The sequence below is a fragment of the Labeo rohita genome, chromosome 1 (genome assembly GCF_022985175.1).
Source record: "Labeo rohita strain BAU-BD-2019 chromosome 1, IGBB_LRoh.1.0, whole genome shotgun sequence".
Taxonomy (NCBI): Eukaryota; Metazoa; Chordata; class Actinopteri; order Cypriniformes; family Cyprinidae; genus Labeo; species Labeo rohita.
The window spans coordinates 29,158,294-29,185,345 of record NC_066869.1 but is presented as its reverse complement, the minus strand read 5'-3'; the positions used below and the strand labels follow the sequence as shown (position 1 = coordinate 29,185,345).

Here is a 27,052-nt window from a genome sequence, read left to right as displayed (position 1 = left end):
GACATCCACAAACCCAACAGAAGCGGGCTGCAGTCTCATCTCTAAAGTAAGAACCCGACACGAACTCAACCTAACATCGCTATGGGACCTTACAGGACTTTAACTTTACCGCTTCTCAGTTTGTTGGGATGGACACTGATCTCTGCCTTCAACCTGGACACAGACAATGTTATCAGGAAAACGGGAGATGCCAACAGCTTGTTTGGTTTCTCTCTTGCCATGCACCGACAACTCAGACCGGCTGATAAAAGAATGTAAGCATTTATTTTATCCTCTTTGGGGTGCATAATCGTGGCTTTCGTGTGGAGCTTATTTCACACTTGCAGCAGGTTGCATGTTAGGTACTGTGGTCGTAGGACATTTCTGAGTTTTGAAAACACTGGTTGTAGAACATTATGCAATATAAACGGCATCTAATAGTATGTAGCTGGATTTCTTTTGACGGTATACATCAATGTATAGGCTACTTATACTATCCTAACAGGAAATCCACACCTGACCTTACTGTTAGGCTGAAGACATATGCGCCCCCATGCATTGCACCACATTCCAAGCAAGTGCATTAGATAATGTGAAAGAAAGCGTTCAACCGAAAATGAAAACTCTCGTATCATTTAGTACTCACGCTCATGTCGTTTTAAACACATTTAATATTTTCATCTGCGAAATAACAAAACAAACAAACAAAAAAAAGATTCGGAGAATGACTTTTCCATGCAATTGCAATGCTGATGCCAAATTTCAAAAAAGGCGCAGCATCATAGCTTACTTGCGAGCAATATTTCAAGCAATATACGACCGTGATTACGTAAAGAAAAGACTAAAATATAATTTATTGTTCGGTGATAATCTTAACATCCTTCCCTAGCTCTCCTTGGATCGTTCACGAGATAATGTCCGAATCGATTCGTGAACAAATGATTCACATGAGTCGGATGTTTTAAGTGAATCTGTAGATCTAATTCAGGGTCTGTATGATTCGAACCGATTTGTTTCTCGCGATTTGCTATATTAGCAATTTTTTTTTAGTTTGAATTTGAGTTTGTTTTCTTAACAGAGCTGTATCACATCGAATATAGCAGAAAAAGAATAAGGTTTTGGTCGCCTTTTGTGAGTTGACACTATTGTAACGGAAAATGGAAACTATATCATTCAAAATTTTAGCAGTAATACATATTTGGAACAATATGAGGGAGAGTAGCCTGAATAATATCTTTGAGAAAAATTTTATTTGGGACACTGAGGTTTATGTAATTTCAGGGCATAACTTTATCCACCCACAACTGTGCTCATTACTTGGAAATAAGCTCTGGATGCGTATTTAGCTTTATGGAGCTCATTAGAGATGTCTGGTCTCCTTCTCTGTCCTCGTTGTGGAGATGTCTGGTCTCCTTCATCCTTTAATTTTAAACCTCTTTGACCTCAAGCACTGCAAAGATTAGATTGTAGGTGGGATCCTTAGCACTTAAGGTCATTTGAAATACGCAGACTTTAGAAAGTGTTTCTAGAAAACATTTTTTTTTAATTCTCAGTAACAACAATTTGATGTTGTTTTGGTGGTTCCCTAAAAAACACACCCGTGTTGCCTTGGCAGCATCAGACATGCACTGTAAGTTTCAAGCCTAACACGCAAGTGAAGGAATGTGTGCAGAAGCCTGTAACTCATTCCTGAACCTCACTACCGCCGTCAAACCCTAGCAGCATGGGAGAGAGGCTGCCAGGATTGACCTCATGTTTGTCCTGGAGAGAGTGAGTCTACTAGTTATGCAACTGACTCATGTAGAGTTTTAGTGTAACACTGATGTGTTAAGATTTACATTTGTATTTAGTTATTTAGCACATTCTTTCATCCAAAGCAGCAAATGTGGAACACCACATGCTGTTGATCATACCCAAATTAGCACAATGCCAAGTCTGATGAGTAAGCAAGATTACCACAGAAACAAAACTGAAGAAAGCAGAAAAAGAGAGATCAAGACTATATAGACAGCCTTTCATTATAGTTATATGTCCAAACATCATACTTTTGGTTATCCCAAAAACAAGACAAACTGTTGCTTATTAGCAAACCTCACATCACCCACATTTTGCAACCCCCTTAGTTGAATTGTGCAATTTATACAGCAGCATCTGATTTTTATGGATTTATGGTGTATTTCAAAAATTTCAAACCACACCCAATCTATGAAAGTCACTTTTTTGCTTGTGTGTGTGTGTGTGCTCTGACTCATATCCTCAGTGTGTATCTCATAGGCTTGGCAGACTGGCTGGCTTTGTTGGAACACAACAAATCTGCTAGTCAGTAACACATGCCCTACAGGTGTGTGTGTGTATGTGTAAAGATGATTCACATTACTGCAGGCCAAGGCAGGGCAGGGCAGGGTGTGTGTGCTGGGGGGAGTGTAAAATTGATGTAGAATTCCTTGGCTTGTCATAGCTGGCAGGATGGAGATGCTATTTGGTAATGTAGGCAGTGTGTGTGTATTTGTCTGGCACCTTAACATTTCTCCTGTGACTAAGTGACAGTCAAACACAATTTGGAAATGAAGAGCATAAACCTGAAAAGTGATTCTGTCTGTGCTCGCTACTAAAATACGTAATGCTGATAATAACAGGGCACTTGAAAAACACATTCTCTTAGCAAACAGGCACAATGACTACCTTGTCAGTGGATACCTGTCCTGTTCCACTTGAGTTTGAATTCATCTAAAGATTTATATAGAGTTTTATGGATAATACTGAAGAGGTAGTTCACCCAAAATTATATATATATATTTTTGTGTGTGTGTGTGTGTGTGTGGAACACAAAAGGTAGCTACTGTTTTTGCAGTTTTTGCTTACGATGAAAGTGGATGAGGACCAGAAACATTATATAGTTTCAGGGACATTCTGCTAAATGACTTCTTTTGTGTTACACACAACAATTTTTTTTTTTTCATGACATATATTCCATTTTTGTGTGAGCTACCTCTTTGAAAACACAATGCCAAAAAAAAATGTCAAGTGGGTTACATGTATGTCAAATGTATTTTTTTTTCCAGCGTCAAAGGAGTGGACTATTAGATGTAGTTGTGATCAGCATAACGAACATTAGGAAAGTATTGTCCGAGTACCCTGGAGTCTCATTTTTTCTGTTACTTTTTGTGAAATGATCCTCTGTTGTAACAGAGAACCTGTAAGAATAGTGGGAAACACTATTCAGCAAATGTGCCCGGACTTTAACTCAGAGGGCAGAACTTGGCAGAATGTAATTTTAAGATCTAAGCTCTCACTGAACCTGAGCTTTTATCTTGGCACCAGTATTTGATTGGTTTTGACATGCCAGTACTTCTCTGAAGCAGTCTGGGCTGGTGGTGCTTTCATAATGGGAGTTGCTTCATAAGCACATTGCAGCACTTTCTTTTCTTCTTGTTTTAGTAGATTTAGTTAAACAGAATGATACACACCAATTCTACCCATTCAATAGTAAAATGCATCATGGAAAAGAGTGAGTCACCGCTTAGTCACCTGTCAATGAACCACTATGCTGAGGGTTTTAAATGTCACTGGCTTGTGCAATATACATCCAGTTGAAACATTCTGACAAGCCCATACATATACATGCACAAGGTTTCACAGAACATGCGTAACCTGAGTTCATGTAATGCAGGTACCCGCCTAAAAAATAACAACCTGAAATATTACAAGTGCAACTATTTGTGTTTGTCTTATTATTTTATGTATTACTTTGTCTGCATTTTATCCACACGCAGCAACACTCTGACACTGCGAGTGATGTATCTAGTCACAAAATCACAGATTGTTGAAATCTGAGTCCCTCCTTTTGAAATCTGATCACAAGTGGTCACATGAGACATATTTGAGACGCATGTCCTGGTGCAGACAGGACCTGAGTTTCTGTGGGGGTGGGGGTGTTTGTGTCTTCCAACTTTCACAGTTAACTTTGCTGTGTAACATATTTTAAAGGTTTCTTATCCACAGTGTTTCCTTAACACGTGCTTGAACAGTAATAATCAACTTTAATCTGATTTGGCTTTACCATATGTTGTAACAGTGTATTCACCAAAAACACATTCAGTTATATACAATAATAGTTGGCCCATATCCTAAAGTACAATGGGTCCAGTCGGCATGGAAATGGACTACCTCCTTCCTGTGATTCTCTTAGCTTCCTGTGCAGAAGTAGGCATAAAGCTTGGGCTGAATTTGAACGTCAATAAGAACAGCCAGGTATTGGTCGTATTAATTTTATACTCCTCTATTCACTGGCCTGTCTCAAGTGTAATTAACCCACTATAGTTTGGCCATTTGATGTATCATTTCCCAATCCCATTGTCCCTCTCTCTCCCTCTACTTTCTCATTTCTTTAATCTCAAATGTAATAATGTTTGGAAGCCCGTTTCAGCCACTAAATAAAAGATTAAAAAAAGTTTTTTGCTTTTTTTCTTCTCACTTTTTTCACAGAATTGCGTGATGCAAACTTGCATTTCTGACTTTATTCCTCAGAATTGTGATATGTGAAACTTGCAATTGTGTTTTATAGAGTCAGTTTTTTGAGGGGGAAAAATACTAATATGTTCTCAGAATTTATATCTCACAATTCTGACTTAATAACTTGCAGTTGCATTATAAAAGTCACATTTGTGATATATAATTCTGAGAAAAACTGAGTTTATATTTTGCAATTTAGACTTTATATCTTTATAGTTTTGAAGTTAACGTTTTGAAGTTAACGTTTATATCAAGCAATTCTGACTTTATTAATTGCAACTGCAAGTTTAATTCTCACAATTCTGATAAAAAAAGGTCAGAATTGCAAAATGTAAACTCACGATTGTGAGAAAAAGTCTGAATCGTAAAATGAATAGTCACAGTTACCTGTTTTATTTTTAATAGCAAAAGCCCATAAATTAAAAAACAACAACAACAACAACAAAAAAAAACACTTTTTTTTGTTTGTGCAGATACATTTCTGTACATTCAGATACATTTGTTTTCTTGATCACCTTTCCTGTCATAGTTCACCCAAAAATGAAAATTCATCATTCATCAAAAGTTAATCATTTACTCAACCATATGACATACCTTTTTGGAAACCTGGAATGAAGATATTTTTAATGAAACCTCAAGCTTCAAAAAGTTCATAAAGACATTTTAAAAGCAATCCGTATGTCAAAAGGTTTAATTTTCATGATGACTTCATATAAGGAACTGATTTAATTTTTTTTTAAATTTATTTCACATAAAAGACATTTACATGTAGTCCACAAGAGAAAATAATAGTTGATAGTTGAATAATGCTTGATTCTTAATACTGTGTTGTTACCTGAATGATCCACAGCTGTTTTTTTTTTTTTTTTTTTTTTTTTTTTTAGTGATAGTTGTTACTATCACAGCTGTGGATCATTCAGGTAACAACACAGTATTAAAAACAAGTGTGTGTAAAATTTGAACCTGGCTCTATTCAACACATATTTTGTGAATATCAAACCTTGAACCTGTAGCTAGTCATGAATTTATCATTGCCTAAAGGGAATGGAAAAATCTTTTTCTCCAGCAGCACAGTTGTTGTGCACAGTAGGTCAAGTAATATCAGTTTGCACTCTGTATCTTTAAGCCTGAAGTCTTTGAAATGTTTGAGGCACATCTGGAGCTGTAATTCAGCTGCTGTCAGTTCGTAATGTGAACCATGACACTACAAGCCTCCTAAGCAGACCCAACTCTTGCACCATAGCAATAGCCTTCTCTGTAGATTCCTCAAAACATTAATACTTAGCATTCCATGCTAAATTATGAGAGTGTGTTTATAAAATTGTTTGGCCTAGTACAATATGACCATGATTTACTGCTTGTCAAATAAAAACAAGCTTTAGCGAGTAAACAAGTGTGGGTTAAGAATTGAGGCAAAAAGTTTCCAATTAAAGACACAGTGTTCATGCCCTGTTGAAATCACTGTAGCGTCAAGATGATTCTACTCTGTTCAGAAATTATTGTTTCTACAACAATAGTCACAAATGCCAAAATGAATCTGTGTGGCTACCGTTAGCAAACATTTTGCTTGTTTTTACATGATGTCACAATCAAATTGGAAATTTGAACGCGTATGTATTTTATGAGATGGCTTTTGTACGATTTGTCTAGACCCCAGTGATGGGTAGGTTTAGGGGCAGGGTTAGGGTTAGGTCATTTGTACTAATTCATACAAATTGGGGAATTGGGGATTTAGCCAAAATCATATGAATTTGTACGAGTGAGGTCATACAAATTCGTATGAATTAGCCACCTCGTAAAATATGAACAAATTACCGTAAGATCAGGCTGAAGATTTCGTAAAATTCTGATTTGTAATAACTTGTTTGGCAATATGAAAGGACATGTTGAAAGCTCGTAATTACAGTAATTCTGGCATGGCACAGGTCAAACACACCTTAATATTCAGCTAGCCAAAATCAGTTTATTGACACCATTATCAAATAATCTTTTTCATGTCTTGTTTATTTTAAAGATAGAGATAGAAGAAGACTTCTTATGTTGGTGTTAGTACATTCCCTGATAGCAGACGTACATCTTGGAGACGTCTATTTAACGTCTGCATTTACATCTGCAAGACATAGTTTGCTTATCTGCAATCTGGATGTTTCCTATCAGATGTCAAATAGATGTCTATTAGATGACTTTAAGATGTTTATGATTTAGAATGTATGTAAAACTGACATCTTACAGACGTCTGCCAGACGTTTGTACACAGCAGATACTTTCCAGATCAAGGGATCTTTAACAGACATCTTGTAGACGTGCGTGTGCTATCTGGGTTGTTATCTGACTGTAACCTTTTACATTAAATGTTTATGGGCTAAAGGCAGTCGTACCTTACTACGTGTAAAAAATAAAAAACACAATTTGTTGAGTCAGCTTAAAATAATTTGTTACCCTGCTGCCTTAAAATTTTAAGTTCAGTCAACTAAAATAAGTTTATTCAGCTTGAAATGTTAAGTTGTCCTAAGTAACAACTTAGATATTTGTGTTTGCTAAACTTAACAGATGGGTAAGTAACCCAGCTGCCTTAAAATTTGAAGTTGATTCAACTTCAAGTTGTCACTCAGTATAATTTAACATTTCAAGCTGAATAAACTTTTTTTGAGTTGACTGAACTTAAAATTTTAAGGCAGCCAGGTTACAAATTATTTTAAGTTGACTCAACAAATTGTTTTTTACAGTGTAGTAGTGCTGCAAGAGTAAACCATTAACTTTACAAGATCAGTAACATTTTTAATTTGCCAGTTTATGTTTTCCTATTATATGAAATGCTTTTTAAGTCCCTTCACTCTCTAGAATGAGTAATTGCTTAATTGTTTCTTTGAGTATGTTGAGAGCTTGAGATTTTTAACAGAGGAGACATGTTTCTGTGTGTCTGCATCACTGTGCATAATTGAATGCCAGTGTCAGACTCTGGCTTCTGAAAAAGCTCTTAGTAAATAGAGTACTTGTCCTCTCTATTCTCCCCTCCCCCACCTCCACCTCTCTCTTTTCTTTCCTTCTATGGCTTAATCTCTCTCACTTTCTGAATCTTCCATCTTCGCCCCTCTGTTGTTCTACGGACATTCGCTTTTTTAAAAGTCTCCAATGATTTGAAATAAAAATGTTTAATGTTCTTTCCAATTTCATCTTTTTCACCTGGAATTTTGGGGTTGTTAGTCCTGTAACAGAGCAAAACAGTCTCAACAGTGCTAGTGAGGCGTATTCGTGTTGTGCTATTCGTTATATTCCTCTGGGGAGTGATTAATGGAGAGTGGAGACACATTACATTACCCACAAATCAATTATGGGGATGTCATAATGGAATGATGCTATTTAGGAGCTGATTGTGATCCAGATTATTGCAATTTCCTGAAATGTGTAGGCAAATCAACATAAGGGATGCTGATCCGATAACAAAGCTTTTAATAAAATGAAAGAGTCTTGTCTGCATTCATTTTAGGATATATTGCAACACCACAAATTCTATACCAGTTGCAAAATATTAATTGCAGTGATTGTGTGATGTATGAATGCATTTTTATAAATATGCTGGTCAGTATTCTCTCTCTCTCTCTCTCTCTCTCTCTCTCTCTCTTTTATAGATTATGCTAAAGGACACTAGAACACTCATTGTAGTGTTTTAGGATGTGTAATATGTAATGTAGTGAATTTGGGTCTGTGCATTGCATTAGATTTAATGTAATCATGGGCATTTTCATCAGATATTGCAATCTGTATGCTCTCGAGTGCAATGAATAGCAGGTATTCAGTGGCTATTTTTGCCCAGCACAGAAAAGTTTGTTGTCCTTTCAGAAAAACAGTGCTGTCTCTGTCTGTTTGGAAAATGTGACTCTAAAGCTCTTCTCTTTTTGTGATCCAAACAGATCTTGGTCTATATGGTTGGTTACTCACAGAAGGAATTAGTAGTGACTGATGGAATTATCAGGAGATCAAGGCATGAAATGAAGGGAATTCCCACCCCTACATGCCTCACCCTTTTTTAAAACTATGCAAACACAGAATTCTGCACTAAATTTTAGGCCCAGAGATATGCAAACACATTTTCAGCTGGCCTTAATTGAGTTAGGCTATCCAAGCACAACAAAAGTTATGTTTTTGATCTGAATGCTTAAATAATAAATGTAATAAAGACTGAATTGGTTCACACATTTGAAACGGACTGCACTTGAACTGCACTTCACAAATGATACTGAAATTGGAAACCAATTTTATTTTTTGTCATTGTCCTCTGTGTTTGACCTTGTATGTTCCAGGTCTTTCAATATAAACATGCAAAACATATACACACTCTTATTTACCCTTACCAAAAAGAAGTATACTTTAAGTTTATTTTATTAAGTATACTTAAGTAATGTTCAACTATATTTTTAAGTATACTCTATGTAGTAAGTATACAAATATCACTATCACAAGTAGTATACTTGTAAGTGTACTATTTCAGTACTTTTTGGGACTAAATTGGCCCACTTTCTAAGTATATATTTTTAAGTATACTTTAAGTATAACAGTAGTAAACTTTGAGTACACAACTAATTTACATCTATGTTTTTAGTTTGTACTGCAACTATACTAAACGTGAACTAGGTATACTGAAAGCTTACTAATTAAATACTTAGCACTTTTAGTAAACATTCTCAGTAAACTACTAGTTTAGTAGCTTTATACTGCAAGCATACTCGTAAGTTTTCTTTAAGTGAACTTTACATCATACTTTAAGTACACTACTATGTTCCTATTTAAGTATTAATTTGTATATATTTTGATATATGAATATCTGAACGTACAAAACATCAAAAGAAGGAACAGGGCATCTGCTTGTAAACAAAAAATATATATATTCTAGCTTCATGCATTCTTTTATTATAAACATATGAATGTGGGTAAGTTTCATACATAAAAAAAAGAAAAATTAATAAATATTTTGAACAAAAAGCTGAAAAAAGACTATGAATTGGATTCAGAATGATAATCAAAATGTAAATGGATTTGATCAGCACTTGACAGCTTGACAGTCATTAATTATTACCTCTTTATGGGTCGACATTTTATTCCATAACGTATAACAGTTTTGATGCTGTTTTATGTCTGATGATCCTGTTAGATTATGTATGGAATCACATGTTGTTTCGGTTTCTTTTTGCTTGTGTTTTGGAAATTCTGTACAGAGGATGTGTAATACCGTATAACAATGAAAATACAGGTTCTAGGAGCACAAGTATAGCTCAAATATATTTCGAATTTTTCTAAGTATGTCAAGTATACTTAAATGTCATTTTAAGTATATTTCTGAGAAGTACATAACACACATTTCTGCGAAATACATAAAAAGTAGACTGAAAGTATACTTTCCTATTTTTAGTTTAAAAGAAGTATACTAATAGCACACTTGGATAAACTTTTTTTTCGTAAGGGTACCCCCAAAAGGTTCATTGTTGTACCTTGTGGATACATATTACTACTCTAAGGTACTAATATGTACCTAGATAAAGTAAAAAGTAAAATATAAAGTACCACGATAAACTGTTTACCCCTAAAAGTAAAACAATGTATGCATCTAAGTGATCTAGGACATTGCCGGATACTTTTACTCTTTCCTCAACATTTTGGTGAGGGTGTTGTGGGAAATGTAGGCTTTTCTTCACTCAGACCCTTTTTGTCTATGCCCACAAAGAGAACTTGTGTAGCCAAAATCTGTGAAGTGTTGGGATGAATGTTATCGCTGAACCAGTCAATCCAAAGAAAAGAAAAGAGGCTTTCACTCTCAGAAATGAAGTGAAACCAGAGATCCAGCCTTTGGTGGTGGATATCCTAGGTTTTCTGTGGCCTAAATTTCTTTTATTCAGAAGAGAAAGGAATTCTCTGGAGTTTTTCGGTTGAAAGAATAGAAAGAGTGCACAGAAGACTTGCCCCCACTCTCTAATACACTGTCCACACAAGTAGTGTGTCCAGACAATGGGTTATTTTCTATGTGGGCTGTTGAATCCGCATTGTACTGAAGACCCGTGTGTGGAGAATTAGAAGATGACAATGAAATACTAGAGATGACTTCTTCAATCACTGCAACACATGCTATCACTTTACAAAATTTAAAATATTGCTCCATAAGTGTTTTTTAGTGTGTGCAGCTGATGGCTGAATCAGTTTAAAAGAGTGTAAACAGATTAACAATTTATTAGGACTATTATGACCACCATTTTGACCACATTGTTGACCATGTTTCCCAAGAATTCATTTTACTCACTGACAAACATATTAAAACACTGTTTACACATGATGCTTTTGTGTTATGCGTAGCTGCATTAGCATAGTAGGGGGAGTCAAATATCATATAAAATTTTGTAATATGAAATTCACTGTATTGCAAATCCATGAATAAATTTCTGTTTGTTGGTTTACAGGTTGCTTGTCGGTGCCCCAAAAGCTAAAGCATTGCCTGGGCAGAAGTCAAAAGTTACGGGAGGCATGTACAACTGTGACATAAATTCTGCCGGTCAGTCATGCCAACGAGTGATGTTTGACAATGATGGTAAGCTCAAACACATGAAAGCAAGACACATTATAATGAGTTTCTGCATGTGTTAAGTGAGACATTTTTATTGTGTGTGTAGAAAACCTGGCAGCTGAAAATAAGCAAAACCAGTGGATGGGGGTAACTGTACAGAGCCAGGGACCTGGAGGAAAGATATTGGTAAGCAAGAGTGTGTGCGTTTGTGTGTATGTCTGTGCGTGCATTCTCAAATTACGGATGCACGATTATTAAAATTCTAGCCAGTACTAATGATTTTCATGTTATGGCTGGTAAATGGGAAATGGTGGAGAATATTACATTTCTACACTATTTAAACTAAATGAGTATAGTGTTGTCAAATTGATTCATTGCGAATAATTGCATTCAAAGTAAAAGTTTGTGTTTTATAATACGTGTATAATACCGTGTACTGTTTATATTTATATGTATATGCACTAATGATTTTTAATGTTTTTTAAAGAAGCCTCCTCTGCTCACCAAGCCTGCATTTATTTAATTTAAAGTACAGCAAATTTTGAAGTATTTTTACTATTTGAAAGAACAGTTTTCTATTTGAATATATTTTAAAATGTAATTTATTCCTGTGATATCAAAGCTGAATTTTTAGCATCATTACAGTCACATGATCCTTCAGAAATCATTCAAATATTGAGATTTGCTACTCATAAAACATTTATTATTACTATGTTGAAAACAGTAGAGTAGATTTTTTCCAGGTTTCTTTGATGAATGGAAAGTTCAGAAGAAAGCATTTATCTGAAATAGAAATCTTTTGTAACCTTATAAATGTCGTATAAATGTGTATCATCACTTTTGATTAATTTAAAGCATCCTTGCTAAATAAAAGTATTGATTTCTATCATTTCTAAAGACCAGCAATAATAATTTTCATTTTGAATACATAATAATGGCAATATATACACGTCAAAGTCAGACATGCCCCTTTGCCAAACTGTGATGCCTGGTTACTGGTTTAAACCTGGCCCAGGTTTTCAAAAGATTTTTGTGTCAGCACACCTTAATAGCTTCAACAATTGATTGCTAAGTAAGTTTAGAATACAATGAATTTAGGCCCAGATTATGCAGAGCTGTAATAGCTGCTAATGGTGGATATTTTGATGTTTTTTTCTATGTATAAACTGTTTATGTAATAAAATATGTTTTTGTAGTTTGTGTTGTCCCTTATCAGTGCAAAAATTATCACAAATTAAAAAGGATTCATGCCAATATTGTCCAAAACCCTACTTTTCTAGGGCGTTTCCAAACTTTATATATATAGTACATATTATATATTTATTTGTAGTATTATTGGATGCGATTAATTGTGATTAATCAATTTGACAGCACTAAAATAAAATGATAAAAACTGAAATCATTCATGTTAAATGCTACAAGTGAATTTTAATGTACAGTATAAAAATAGATATTCATTTTTTATTTATTTTCAATTCAATAAGTTCAATAAATAATTTCAATAAGGGGAAATGTTTTGAGGTCAGCCAAGGACGAATTGAATTGATCAAAAGTTACAGAAGCTTTTTTATTTCAAATAAATGCTGTTCTTACAATATTTAATAAGAGTAAATTATAAAATATTAATAATAATTTTTTGTAATTTATTTATTGCAGTTTTATGCTATTCATTTAACTGGTTTAAACTGAACTCCCGCTGTCTCTCTCCAGGTCTGTGCACATCGTTACCAGCGACGCTTATTTGTGGGCTTAGCTCAGGAGCTGCGTGACTTGACAGGTCGTTGCTACGTACTAAGTGAGGACCTGACGATTAATAGTGCCTCAGATGAAGATGGAGGGGACTGGATGTTCTGCAACGGGAGAAACAGAGGACATGAGCGCTTCGGATCGTGCCAGCAGGGTATATCTGCCACATTCACAAAGGACTATCACTATCTGGTGTTTGGAGCACCGGGTGCTTACAACTGGAAAGGTATTAGATGACAAGTGCTTGTATGTATATTACTGCTGAAGTATAGATGAGATTTTGGTAGATTTCATGGTAAATCTAATTTTTGGGATAATATTTATTGTTCAGTGAAAATCCATAATGGCCATCACTCAGTTTTTACACCCTCATCACAGGTTAATACATCAGATTTTTATTGGTTTATTGCATCTGACATATTATATAATATCCCCACTTTTTAAACTTCTTTTCTGACATCTTTGCTTCATTTCTTCACTCATTCACTATCTCCATCCTCAACCCTTCACCCTTTTCCTTTCCTCGTTCACTCACTCCTCCACCGGGCGGATGTCAGGAGTGGTTCGGATGGAGCAGAAGAACAGCTCTCTGTGGGAAGATAATATCTTTGATGACGGCCCGTATGAAGTTGGAGATGAGGACCAACTTGATCCAGAGCTAGTGCCAGTCCCTGCTAACAGTTATTTAGGTGAGTCTATCATCACATGGCATCCCATTCATCATTAATTCCACTCGATCTTTGATCCGTCATGTGACTCAGTCTCGCTAAAGAATTCCGGTGATTAGGATGTATAATCTTTTTCAGCACAGCTACAGTAGGATGCAAGGCCTTTTCTATCTTTTGTTTGGTTTTACTCAGTTTTAGGTCTGTCTGTGCTTTATTTGGTGTTCTTGTTTGTGTAAATGTAGGTGTGCTGTTTTTGACTAGCATATCCAGTAGCCATCCTGATCAGTTTGTGTATCAGTCACCTCCCCTTCAGGTGGCCAAGGAGAACATTTATGATGTGGCATCCAATAGCTATTTAGGTTTGTGGGATTTCCTGGACGCCAATTTGATCAATTATTTGCGTTCAACCTGCCATCATGCTGGTCTTTAAACATTGTGTCCTTTTTGTGAACAAATGTGAATGTTGTTGCTATATTATTGTTTTGAAGCTGTCTTTGTGTTGCCGTCTTGTTTACATTCGCATTGCATGAGCACAAATGTGACATACTGTGAGTGTACAAGTCAGTCAGAATCATGCATGTTTGCTTCGATGCATTTCATCATCGATGCATTTCATATTTCGTTATCGCTAAAATAATTTTAGCATTCTTTTGGTTAACAAATCTTTACTGAATCTGAATCTAATTGGTTGTATTTGTCACAGGCTTCTCTCTGGACTCTGGAAAAATGCTGACCAAGAGAGGTCAGCTGACTATAGTTGCTGGGGCTCCAAGAGCCAATCACAGTGGGGCAGTTGTGCTATTAAAGAAGGACAATGAAAAATCATCATTGTTGACAGCTGAGTACATCCTGGAGGGTGCCGGACTTGCTTCTTCCTTTGGTTATGATCTTGCAGTGCTTGACATCAATGGAGATGGGTAAGATCCAGTATTATATTATATTATATTTTATAGTATATACTCATTTTTTAAATTTTTTTTTTTTTTTGCATTAAAAAAATAGTTTAAGTTTCTTATCTAATGCTATTTTATTTTATTATTCTAGCTTTATTTAAAATTAATAATATATATATATATATATATATATATATATGTCTTCATTTACTGATAGCAACACTCGATGTATAATAATTGTGCACTGATTATTAAAACAGGTGGCAGGACATTGTTGTTGGAGCTCCTCAGTACTTTATTAAGGACGGTGATATCGGTGGGGCCATCTATGTCTATCTTAATCAGGAAGGGAACTGGGACAAGATCACCCCCAAGAGAATTGATGGAGATGCTTATTCCATGTTTGGTTTGGCTGTGGAAAACATGGGCGATGTGAACCTGGATGGTTATCATGGTAAGTTTTTAGTATGTAGCCTCTTATGAGTAGAGCTAATGTAAAACACACAGAACCTACAGATATAAGGAAAGATATACATTACCAGTCCAAAGTTTTTGAACAGTAAGATTTTTAATGTAGATTTGAAAAAGTAATTTATTCCTGTGATAAAAGCTATATTTTCAGCAACAGTACTCGGTGTCACATGATCCCTCAGAAAACATTCTAATTCTAAAACTTTTTTTCAGGATTCTTTGATGAATAGAAAGATCGAAAAATCAGCATTTATCTGAAATAAAAATTTTGTGACATTACACACTATACCATTCAAATGTGCAGAAAAGAAATTATAGAAATTAATAATTTTATTTAGCAAGGATGCTTTAAATTGATCAAAAGCTATGATAAGACATTTATAACGTTAAAAAAGATTTCTGTATCAGATAAATGCTGTTCTTCTATTCATCAAAGAAACCTGAAAAAATTGTACTCAGCTGTTTTCAACATTATAAAAATAATAAATGTTTTTTTGAGCAGCAAATCAGAATATTTGAATGATTTCTGAAGCTCATGTGACTGGAGTAATAATGCCAAAAATTCAGCTTTGAAATCACAGGAATAAATTACATTTTTAAAATATATTCAAATAGAAATGAAACAGAAATAGTTCTTTTAAATAGTAAATATATTTCAAAATTGTACTGTTTTTACTGTACTTCGGATCAAATAAATGCAGGCTTTGTGACCAGAAGAGACTTTAAAAAACATTAAAAATCTTACTGTTCAAACATTTGACTGGTAGTGTATAGAGAGGAAAAGATGCCGTAATATACATGAAATAGAAGGAAACATTGAAACATTTCTATGTTAATGGTGATAATCACAATAGTATTTGGATGTAATATGTAATTAATTTTCTTAATGTAATCCTGCTGTTTATCAGATGTTGCTGTTGGTGCCCCATATGACAGTAATGGAGCTGGAAACGTATATGTCTTCCATGGTTCAATTCAAGGCCTAAAAAAATCCCAGGTTTAGCAATATATATTCACTTTTAATTTAGTTTTTATTCACTATTTACTCTGTTTTATTAATTCTTTTTTAATGACTTATTCAATAATTTCAGGTTCTTGGAGGAAAAGATCACGGTGTGAAACTCTTTGGATACTCTCTTGCTGGGAACATGGATTTGGACAGAAATAATTACCCTGATCTGGCTATCGGATCTCTTTCTGATTCAGTGTTTGTGTACAGGTAAGATCATATTGATAGACAACCTGTAATGATTATCAAGGATTTTTTCTAAACAACGAAAGAACAATATTTAATCATTGAATTTGTAAATGCATTCTCATATCTCTTCATTTTATTATCATTATCACTATTTTATTATTAATCCTCATTTAGTAATATGCATGAAAGACTTAATGCATTAATTATGGGTCTTACACTATAGGTCACGGTCAGTTATCAGCATTGAAAAGACTGTCACCACCACACCAAAGGAGCTAGACCTCGCTACGAAAAACTGTGGAGACACTGTATGGTGAGAAAACTATAAACAAAACAAACAATCCTTATTATATTAGCAAACTGCCTGTAACCCCCATCTAAAAACAATTTTTGTGTGTGTTCTAGCTTTGAAGTAAAAGCCTGTTTCAAATTTTCAGTCAAGCCCAAAACCTACAATCCTACTCTGAGTAAGTACATGTTTCTAATTTACCTTCACAGATAAATTGCTAGTTAGTAATTGTTCATCTCTGGCAACATTTTGTTACTGCTTCGCTTAACCCTATCTTTTTTTTCCTTCTTAAGAGGTGGAATACACTATCAGGGTTGAATCTGAAAGGAAGAAACTTAATCTTCCTTCTAGAGTCATCTTCACCCAGCTCTCAAATAATGAGTATGAAAGCACAGGGGTCGTGGAGCTCAAGGGTCAGGGCACAGAAAGCTGCGTTACGAGAGACCTCAAACTTCAGGTACAGCAGATCAAAAGCAGCTTTACAGCTTCCCATTTAGAGGGTAAAATAACAGCTACTGAGTGAGATGTTGTTTAAGTAACAGCATAAAATTTTGGCTTCAGAATAACCGTAACAGAGGGCAATTGTGACAATAAATCACATCTGTAGTAAAGGATGGCTTTACCTTAATGTAGTAAAAAAGGAAGTACTGCCATCTAGTGGTACTTGTTTTTAGTTTTGGATTAAGGGCATATTAATGCTTTAGTTGGAATGGCAATACATATGTTAATGTTTACGTTTTTTTAATAATGCAACTATATTATGTACAAAGAAAAACCTAAAAGACAAACTGAGAGGTATTCCCATTGAAGTCTCTGTGAAGATCTTGAACCAATCCGCACGCAAGAAGAGACAGACTGCTCTCCCTGACCTGCTTCCCATCCTGGACTCTAACCAAGATGCCACCACTGTTGCCAAGGTAACAACCATCTTCTTAAGCAATCTTTGCATTTTCAGTGATCTACCATGATCATATTTATAATATACAATATGCACTTCATTCTAAAGTTTGAGCATGTTAAAATTTTGTAATGTTTTTGAAAGAAAACTTTTATTCTCATCAATGCTGAAACGATTTGATCATATACACAGTAAAAACAATAATTTTGTGAAATATTTTTACAGGTTAAATAACTGTTTTTTATGTGAATATATTTTAAAATGTAATTTATTCCTGTGATGCAAAGCTGAATGTTCAGCAGCCATTACTCCAGTCATAAGTGTCACATGATCCATCAGAAATCATTATAATTTACTGATTTTTATTAATATATGGGCCATTCTACAGAATTGGCTCAATGTCAGAATTGGGAATGTCTTGAAAAAAATCTTTTTCCTCAAATTTTTTTTATATGCAATTTGTATAATATCCAAGGTACACATTTCTAGTAGTTGTGCAGTTAATTCTCATATTGTATTTTCAGAAAGTTTTGGAATATTTGTCCTCTCCCCAAATTTGTCATTATCGAAACACAGTGATATATAATTTAATTAGAAGGGTTATGTTGTCCTATTAAGATTTTTGCTTACATCTTCCTGGTAAACATATGTATTTTTCGATTTATTAAAAAGTTTGATTATACATTGAACCAAACACTATCATGACATCTTAGCTGATAATTCAGTATACTTTATTTTTGACAACACATCCCATGTTTCGGTCGTGACAGCACATTTACAGTAGTGACCGTGATGCTTTGGTAGTGACCACATCATTCAAGATGTTCATGTCTTTCTTTCTTCAGTCGTAAAGAAATTATGCTTTTTGGGGAAAACATTCCAGGATTTTTCTCCATATAATGGTCTTCTGTGGTGCCCTCGAGTTTGTATGTCCAAAATGAAGTTTAAATGCAGCTTCAAAGGGCTCTAAACGATTCCAGCCGAGGAAGAAGGGTCTTATCTAGTGAAGCCATCGGTTATTTGTACAATTTATATACCTTTTAACCTTAAAAGCCCGTCTTGTCTAGCTCTGCCGGTTCAAGAAAGTTAGGGTAGGTCGAAAAACTCCCATCTCATTTTCTCCTCAAACTTCAAAATCGTCCTACATCGCTGTTTTACCTTTTCTTGTAAAGGGCGTTTGTCCTCCTTTGCATGTTCACTTTGTAAACACTGGGTTGGTACTTCTGCAGCGATGTAGGACGATTTTTAAGTTTTCTGACATACCCTAACTGTCATGAACTGAAATACACAGAGTTTAAGCAGAGCTAGAAAAGACGAGCGTTTGAAGTTAAAGAGTATATAAATTGTACATTTTATTTTTTATTTCTTTAGAAAATAACTGATCGTTTCGCTAGATAAGACCCTTCTTCCTCGGATACATGTAATGCATTTAAACTGCATTTTAGAAGTTCAAACTCGGGGCACCATAGAAGTCCATTATATGGAGAAAAATCCTGAAATGTTTTCCTCAAAAAACATAATTTCTTTATGACTGAAGAAAGACATGAACATCTTGGATGACAAGGGGGTGCGTACATTATCTGTAAATTTCTATTCTGGAAGTGAACTACTCCTTTAATCAAAATATTATCATAGTAGTTGAACATTGTTCATAATCAAATCAGGCAAACGAATGTTGATTTTCATAGTTATAATGAACGTTTTATTTCTATTTTCTGTTACTCTTAAATCTATAGTTTTAAAATGGTTTACCAACAAACTGCTCAACTATATCCAACTAACTCAACCATTTTATACTCAAAGAAGTAGAATAAACCAGTAGCAAACATGTCTACATAACTCATAATGAAAAACACTGGCTTTCAGGTTCAGTTTGTCAAGGAAGGATGTGGTAATGATCATGTCTGTCAGAGTGACCTGAAACTTCAGTATAAATTCCACAGCAGGGAACCAAACAGAGACGTCTTTCATCCATTACCTGAGTGAGTTTTATTTTATTTTATTTATATGTGACTGTCATATTTTGCTATTATGCTGTTAATATGTTGGAAAGCATGCAGCTGCCACTTGTATTTTTGATCAAATATGAATGAGCAAATGAATGAGCAAAGTGCCTTTCAAAACAATTGACAAAACAGAAGAATTAATTCGTCTTTTTTCTTTCCTCGCAGGGAAAATGGAGTTCCCATCCTATCTCTAAGCGATCAGAAAGACATTGCCTTGGAGATCAACGTGGTCAACAAGGGTGAAGGTGCTTATGAAGCGCAGCTGTCTTCCTCGTTCCCCAAATCCCTCTCTTATTCTGCCGTTCGCATTAAGTCTGGTGTAAGTTCAGCTGCTAGATGTCTAATTCACGACCAACTTATTTATTAAGGATTTGCTTTTAATTGCTCCTAAATCTTTCCAGGATAAAGCAGTCACCTGTGTAGCCAATCATAATGGGTCACAAGCTGATTGTGAACTTGGAAATCCATTCACAGGAAATGCAGAGGTGAATATTTAAAATATATTAGACAATATAATAGTACTTATTTTTAATTTACGTTATTATAATAGAAAAGCTCTGTTTTCGATGTGTGGACTTACTTGTGGAAAAAAAAAAAAAACTTTTCAGACAACTTTTTACATCATTCTGAACACGGGAGGAATTTCTTTGGATACCACTGACATTGAAATTGACCTTAAACTCAAAACGTGAGTTCTGATGAAAAAACTAATTTAGTATTTTCTTTTGTTCTTAGCATGTCAGAATTCATAGATTCATGATTCCATTTTTCTCTTTGTTAAATGTAGGACGAGTGATCAGAAGGACTTACAAACAGTCAAAGCCAAAGCCATTGTTAAGATCCAGCTACTGTTGTCCCTCTCAGGGTAGGTCTGCAAAGTGCATTATCATTTCTTATCATTGATAATATCAATGTCCTGTATTTGTATGTTCATGCACCGTCACCATGTATCATCTACAGCATTGCTAAGCCATCTCAGGTCTACTTTTCTGGAAAAGTTAAAGGAGAGAGTGCCATGAAGTTGACAACTGATGTCGGCAGTCCAATTGACTATGAATTCAGGGTGACTATTAGATTTACTTACATAAAACTTAACATTTTATATATAAAACAATTTTTTTGTACATGTACAATTACTTGTTGCAACAACTGTGCAATGCACTAATTTGTTACAATACTAGCTTTGGTTTGTTTATATAATATGTCTTTAGAACCGTCTTACGTGTCATAATATTTAGAGGCTTTTTAAAAGACGGATCTGTTAAATATATTAATTTGCAGGTTACAAACTTGGGCAAACCCCTTAAATCATTCGGCACGCCTTATATGATTATCCAATGGCCTAAGCATAACTCTCAAGGCAAGTGGCTGCTGTACCTCATGAAGATAACCTCAACTGGTTTAGGCACCTTCAGCTGCTCCAAAGAAGATGAGGTCAACAAACTCGTTTTGAAGGTAGTCCTAATATCTTACCTATAGTCAAATTTTTTTACAATCATAACGTTTTTAAATAAATCAGCCACATCCATATAGAAACTGATTGTTTGTTCTGTTTTACTGTCATCTAGGAGCCTACAGTGTCACGAACTAAACGTGAAATTGGGGACACTCCTGCAAAAGAGGGAACAGCCTCTCTTTTGACTGACAAGAGGAAATCCATCATTTTGGTAAGTCGCCCAAACATGCCTGCAGAAAGTAGTCAGACTAATTTTTCACATCACTCTACACAAAACACCCCACTATGAGTTATAACTGAGCAAATATTGTAAAAAGAAACAACTGAAATATCACAATGGCATAAGTATTCAGACCCTCAAAACAATAATAAATAGCATTTTAACTAAAAGCTGATAATGATCACTGATCATTGATAATCAGCGTCCTGTTCCTAATCACTGTCTTGTGGTTTTGTCTTCAGTCGTGTGAGAATGGGGCGGAGTGTGTAACATTCAGATGTCCTCTAAGTGGAATGGACAGCAATGCTGTTATCAGCCTGAGAGCTTATCTTTGGAATTCTACCTTCATAGAGGTGAGTGTGATCTTTCATTAGGCATGTGGCAGTCCTCTATTTTTATTTTTTTAAATGGCATGATCTATTAAATATATTATTAATAATAAAAACATATATATATATATTTTTTAAAGGGAACCTTGGGTATTATTATACCATAAATGATGTCTCTTGCTGAAATATGCAGTAGAAACCCATGAAAGATTTATGTTATTTAAAAAATCCACATCATTTTATACATATTTTGGACTATGGGGGGCGCCATTATTTCAATGATATAATATGGTTGCACTCATTAAGCTACCGGCGCTACCTGCTGCTATTTTACCGCAACACAACTCATAAAATAAAATACTGATATGATGACCACAGCTAGCGCTTACAGGTGGCAATGGATATAAGCGTAGGCTTAAACCATATGTCGTACCATTGATTTTTTCCTCACACGGAGTCTAACGCCCCTGGATATCGAGTGAATGAGAAACTTCTTCAGTGGCTGTGGTGTCATGACAAGCATCGGCATGTTTACATCCTGCCAGGATGGCATCTCGTGTTTCTTGTCTCTGCCGTTTGTAACCTCTTTCAGTAGCTGTGGTCTACTAAATGCCTCAAAGGCATCAGGGCTGAAGTGGAGAGAACAAAGACGCAGGTCTTTAGGAAGTTTTATTTGTCCACAGACATCTTCCCATTTTTTTCCTCTTCTTCTTATCGCTAGAAAAGCAGTGAAGAATTACGTTGTGTCTCTTGTTGCCCTTCGACTGAAAAATACAGCCAAAAGCCGTACAATATGGCATTGTATTAGTATTTTATTTTCCGAGTTGTGTATTCTGAGTTGTGTTGCTGGAAAAAATAACATCAGGTGCAGCCATTTCACATCATCGAAATAATGGCACCCCCCCATATTCCAAAATATGTATGAAACGATGTGGCTTTAATAAATAACGTAAATCTTTCATGGGTTTCTATTACATATTTTAGTAAAAGACATCATTTATGTTATATGTTAAACCACATAAGTACTAATACCCAGGGTTTCCTTTAACAAAACTACTTCACTGCTTATTAATATTTATGTGGTAGGATTAATAATAGGGCTGTCAAACGATTAATCGCAATTAATCGCATAAAAAAAAAAAATTGAGTTTGCCTAGTATGTGTGTGTACTGTGTGTAATTATTATGTATATATAAATACACACAAATGTATATATTTAAGAAAAATATGTTGTGTACAAAATATGTTTATTTATATATAATACAAATTCTAGAAAAATTACTAAAAATAAATACATGTAAATATTTCTTAAATATGTACATGAATGTGCTTGTATTTATACATACATAATAATTACACACACATACATTAGGCAAACTCTTATTTTGTATGTGATTAATCGCGATTAATCATTTACCAGCCCTATTTAAGAAGTAATGAAATCCAATAAAAAATACAGTTCACTTTTCATCATCATACGAGATGTGTTCACTCATGTATTCAAGAGGGGTTTACATTTAATTTTACATTACATTAATATTTGTGCAGTGAGGTATTAATATTGCTAATAAATTGGCAGAAGTGTTTAAACTAGTTCCTTCTCCTTAGTTTTTAAATATTTTTCCTTTTCTTTATCATGGACACTGATGTCACTGACCCTTATCGGTTGCTGATTTAAACTATTTTTTACAGGAATATGCAAAATTGAACTACATTGATATTATCGTCAAGGCATCGCTTGATTTCAAGACCTCAGCTACAAACATACAGCTGAAAAATGAACCAGCACAGGTGAAGATATTTTCAGCTTTTTATACTTCGCCTTCCACATTTTGGTCAATTTGTCCTTTTTATTATACTGACTTCATATACAGGGCCGAAAACTCAGCTTAAGGTGATAAATGCATTTTGAAAGACAATTTGTCCCGTTACAGGTACGCGTTACCGTGTTTCCAGAACGCAGAGTTGCACAGTACGGCGGTATGCCCTGGTGGGTCATACTGGTGGCCATTTTACTAGGACTCCTTTTGCTGGGCCTTTTGGTCTTCTTGCTTTGGAAGGTAAGATCCTATGACTAAACTCAAGACTAACTAACACTGTGATTACTGTCACTTTTATTGAACACCGACAATCATCTATGTACTATTCACATGACATGAAGTATTTCAAACACAAACCTTTACCCCTTTTAGTGTGGTTTTTTCGGCAAAAGCGGCAAAGAACCTGAAAAAGAGAGGCTGACTTCAGATGCGTAAAGAGAACGAGAACCTCTCTCTCTTAGGGTAAAAGAACTCAATCAAGTTGACCTGCGTGCTCAGGGCTAGCATGAAGATGCTAACCCACTTTAGTGTGAAGCACATGCTGCCTGTTGATGCCTAGATGTGGGATAGCGGTGGCAGCTTCCATGGCTTTCATTGCTCAGACATAAGCGAAATGCTATGAGGAATGCAAACTAATTGTTTGAAAAGGGTTTTTACATGTTTGCATTTGACTTACTCAGCTTCAGGTGTGTGTGACTGGGTATGACTAAATGTCTGAGCCTCTAAAGCTCTTTTAAGCCTTTAGATGTGGCTGGATTTGGGAACTTGCACATCTCTCTGACCTGCTTGGAATGTTTACCGGAACATCTCTCTCTCACTTTCTTCAGCCCGATTCTTGCTTATATCTTTTTTAAAACATTGAATGTTTTGTTCTTTCCTCGTTCTAGGCATGCTGCACTCATTGCAAACATCACTATGTCTTTGTTTGCGCTCAGTTTCCTATATAAATGACGCTGTTTAGCATTGTTTAGCATGATCTTGTGCTAACTGTCTTTTTTTTAAACAGTGTGGATTTTTCAAACGTTCCAAGTATGATGACAGCGTCCCCAGTTATAATGCTGTGCGGATAAAGAGGGAAGAGAGGGGAAAAGAGCCGGGGAAAGAGGAAATGGATCCTCCGGAGAAGAAACAATGGATGACTTCTTGGAATGAGAATGAGAGCTACTCATAGCTAAATGCTAACCTGATTGAAATCAAACCAAAGACTCCCTTCCTAAGGCCTTTAATGCTTACTTTTGCACACACTGAACTCTTCTTACTGTTACTATGCCATCAAAACGTGAAAGGAGACAATTTGCGCTTGATAAGGATTTTTAGAGATTGTATTTCAAAATTGTTTTTCGTGAAACAAAAATAGGTTTTACTTGAGTTGTGTTTTGTACTAAAATTTGCTTCCGTGTACCACCCCATTTCCATTAGAGTTAACTTCTCATGCATACAATAATGTATATACAGTTAATGTATTTATTCTCAACAGATGTTTCTGTTGTACAAAGGCCAAAGATTTTTTTAATTTGTGTTTTGTTTTATGAATGGCTTGTGTGAGTCTACTTCTTGGTTCATTTTTTGCTTATCTTGATATCCAGCTAAAACTGTCTGGATGAATGTAAATATTTGTGTCTTTTGATTTTTTTTTTTTTTTTTTTTTTTTTTTTTTTTTTACATTTTTTCCTATTTGTTGCTTTATTGTTAAAACCAGTCAGGTACATATTTTATTTCCATAGATTTTTTCACTGTACTTAAACTACTACAACTGGACAGATTTTATTAAGAACTACTTTGTCATACAGAGATGTTTGATATATTATCATTTGACTGCCACAATCCACTGTCAGATCAGCTTCTAAAGGTTTCTTTAACTTTTTGAAGGCCATTTAAAACCCTTTTTGTATAAATGTGAAGTTGTTTTTTTAGGTTTTTACTTTTTTTTCTAAACGGCACCTTTTGGGAATGCAAATGCTCAAATAATAGAAAGTATTAATTCTGTATTAATTTGTAAAGTGACTTGTTGAATTTGACAGGGGTGATGTCTGAATTTTAGCCACTTAAATGTATTAGCTCACACAAAATTAGAACTGAAGTAATGAAATTCATTATTAGATATTTGGTCTTCATTTTCCAAATAAACATTTTTGGTGATCCTAAATTCACATAAGAGGTCCAGATTTTTGACATGTATTATTTGATTTATAATGGCAAAAAAAAAAAAAAAAAGGTCAGCGTGTCAGGTGCACTGTTTTAATTCATTTTGATGAATCCTGAACTTTTTTTGTGAGAGATGGATTAATGCATGTTCAAGTCTAGAACTACAGTAACAATGTTTACACAGCACACACAACGCAAATGTAACTCGTGTTACTTGTAATGCGTTACCCACAACACTAGGCGCATGGTCCAAAAGGGTTGTACTTTTTGAACATTAACACTGCACAGTGCTTACAAACAGGTCAATAAAAAACGTAAATAATGATTACATTAAAATATGTTGCACCTAAAGGTTAAATAAAACCTGTACCGTACGTGTAAATTTAAAAATAATATATAATAAAACATAAAAGCTTTACTCAAATATAGATTAAATTTAATTGTGTTTTAACATTAATTTATATTTAATTTAGTGATTCCTCTGCGTACCACTAGTGGTACTTGTACCACACTTTGCGACTGTCTTAGACAAAATAGTGGATGACAACAGTTTCCAAGCTAGGATTGGTTAATAAATTTTTTAAGGTGGGGCTAAGCAAATATGTATCTGCATGCAGGTTTAAAATATCTACAAAGTAATTTTGACTAGTATAAATGTTAATTCCAGATATCAACATGCAGATAAATGCAGATATCACCAAAGAACGATCTTCCTAGTCAAAATCAGATTGAGATATTCATAATTAAATTGCAGATATCTTTAAATGAGATTTGAAGAATTCCAATTCAAGATATCTCTTAAGGTTTGCCTAGTCAAAAATCCAATTCAAAATATCTACAACTGTAATTTGGCTAGTAATAAATTACTTTTAGATATCTAAAAATGCATTTTGGATATCTTATTAAAGATATCTGATCATGACTAGTCAAACACCAGTTAGAGATATCTCTAATTTAATTATCACTATCACTAGTAAATTGTAATTTGAGGTATCTCCCATTAGAATTATGCCTAGTACAAAATCAGTTATATATTTAAATACCATCAGAAAGCATTTTCGAATGAAAGTCAATGGAAGAATATGACTAGTCTAAATAACATTGTAGATATCTTGAATATATATTATGACTAGTCAAAATAACATTGTAGATATCTTCAATGCATATTTTGATTAGTCATAATCACATTACAGATATCCTAATTCTAATTACAACAAGTCAAAATTGCAGAATAGATATATGGAATTGGAACTTTTACTATAGTCAAACCTAAATTATGACTAGTACAGCAAGGGGTATTTAATGCTAAAACGGCTTGCCATACACTCTAAAAACTGCTGGGTTAAATGCAACCCAGGGCTGGGTAAAATATAGACATACCCAGTGATTGGTTTATTTTGACCCAGCGGTTGGGTTAAATGTTTACTTTTTTTTTGTTTTTGTTTTTTTCTATTTCACACACACACACACACACACACACAAATGTCTGGTTTATTATCTTTGTGGGGACTCTCCATAGGTGCAATGGTTTTTATACTCTCCACACTGTATTTTCTATCCCCTTACCCTAACCCTACCCCTAAACCTAACCCTTACAGAAAACTTTCTGCATTTTTACTTTCTCAAAAAAACTCATTCTGTATGATTTATAAGCTTTTGTACCCATGGGGACCTCAATTTAGGTCCCCACGGTGACACTAGTCCCCATGAGTCTGTGTGTATTCAGGTTTAGGTCCCCACAAGGATATAAAAACAAGTCCACACATACACACACAAACACACATACAGGCATAAGTACAATTCGATTCTCAAAATTTGTAATGGTTTTACAGGTTATAATGGGACTTGTACTGGTTTTAATGGAAACTGTAA

At 34.7% G+C, this 27,052-nt stretch overlaps 1 protein-coding gene across 1 annotated transcript; it reads left to right on the top strand.

The window, feature by feature from the left end:
• itga6b (integrin, alpha 6b) lies at positions 1-25,198 on the top strand. The gene is made up of 26 exons (XM_051115686.1): positions 1-254; positions 10,938-11,065; positions 11,148-11,227; positions 12,752-13,013; positions 13,345-13,476; positions 14,159-14,372; positions 14,609-14,802; positions 15,728-15,816; positions 15,911-16,038; positions 16,241-16,330; positions 16,423-16,484; positions 16,600-16,763; positions 17,077-17,223; positions 19,071-19,186; positions 19,376-19,529; positions 19,612-19,695; positions 19,819-19,898; positions 19,998-20,075; positions 20,171-20,273; positions 20,492-20,665; positions 20,779-20,877; positions 21,129-21,239; positions 22,908-23,006; positions 23,150-23,275; positions 23,408-23,497; positions 24,042-25,198. Exons 1-25 carry the CDS (start codon positions 82-84, stop codon positions 23,468-23,470), a joined length of 3,150 nt encoding a protein of 1,049 aa, XP_050971643.1. The 5' UTR covers positions 1-81; the 3' UTR covers positions 23,471-23,497; positions 24,042-25,198.
• The last annotated feature ends 1,854 nt before the right edge of the window (positions 25,199-27,052 follow it).

Excerpts from the sequence above, each read along its gene's own strand:
- itga6b (XM_051115686.1), top strand. The coding sequence starts at position 82 with ATGGGACCTTACAGGACTTTAACTTTACCGCTTCTCAGTTTGTTGGGA. Across the intron at positions 14,373-14,608 it reads CTTGACATCAATGGAGATGG|GTGGCAGGACATTGTTGTTG; the intron begins GTAAGATCCAGT and ends TTATTAAAACAG. Across the intron at positions 23,276-23,407 it reads TGGTCTTCTTGCTTTGGAAG|TGTGGTTTTTTCGGCAAAAG; the intron begins GTAAGATCCTAT and ends TACCCCTTTTAG.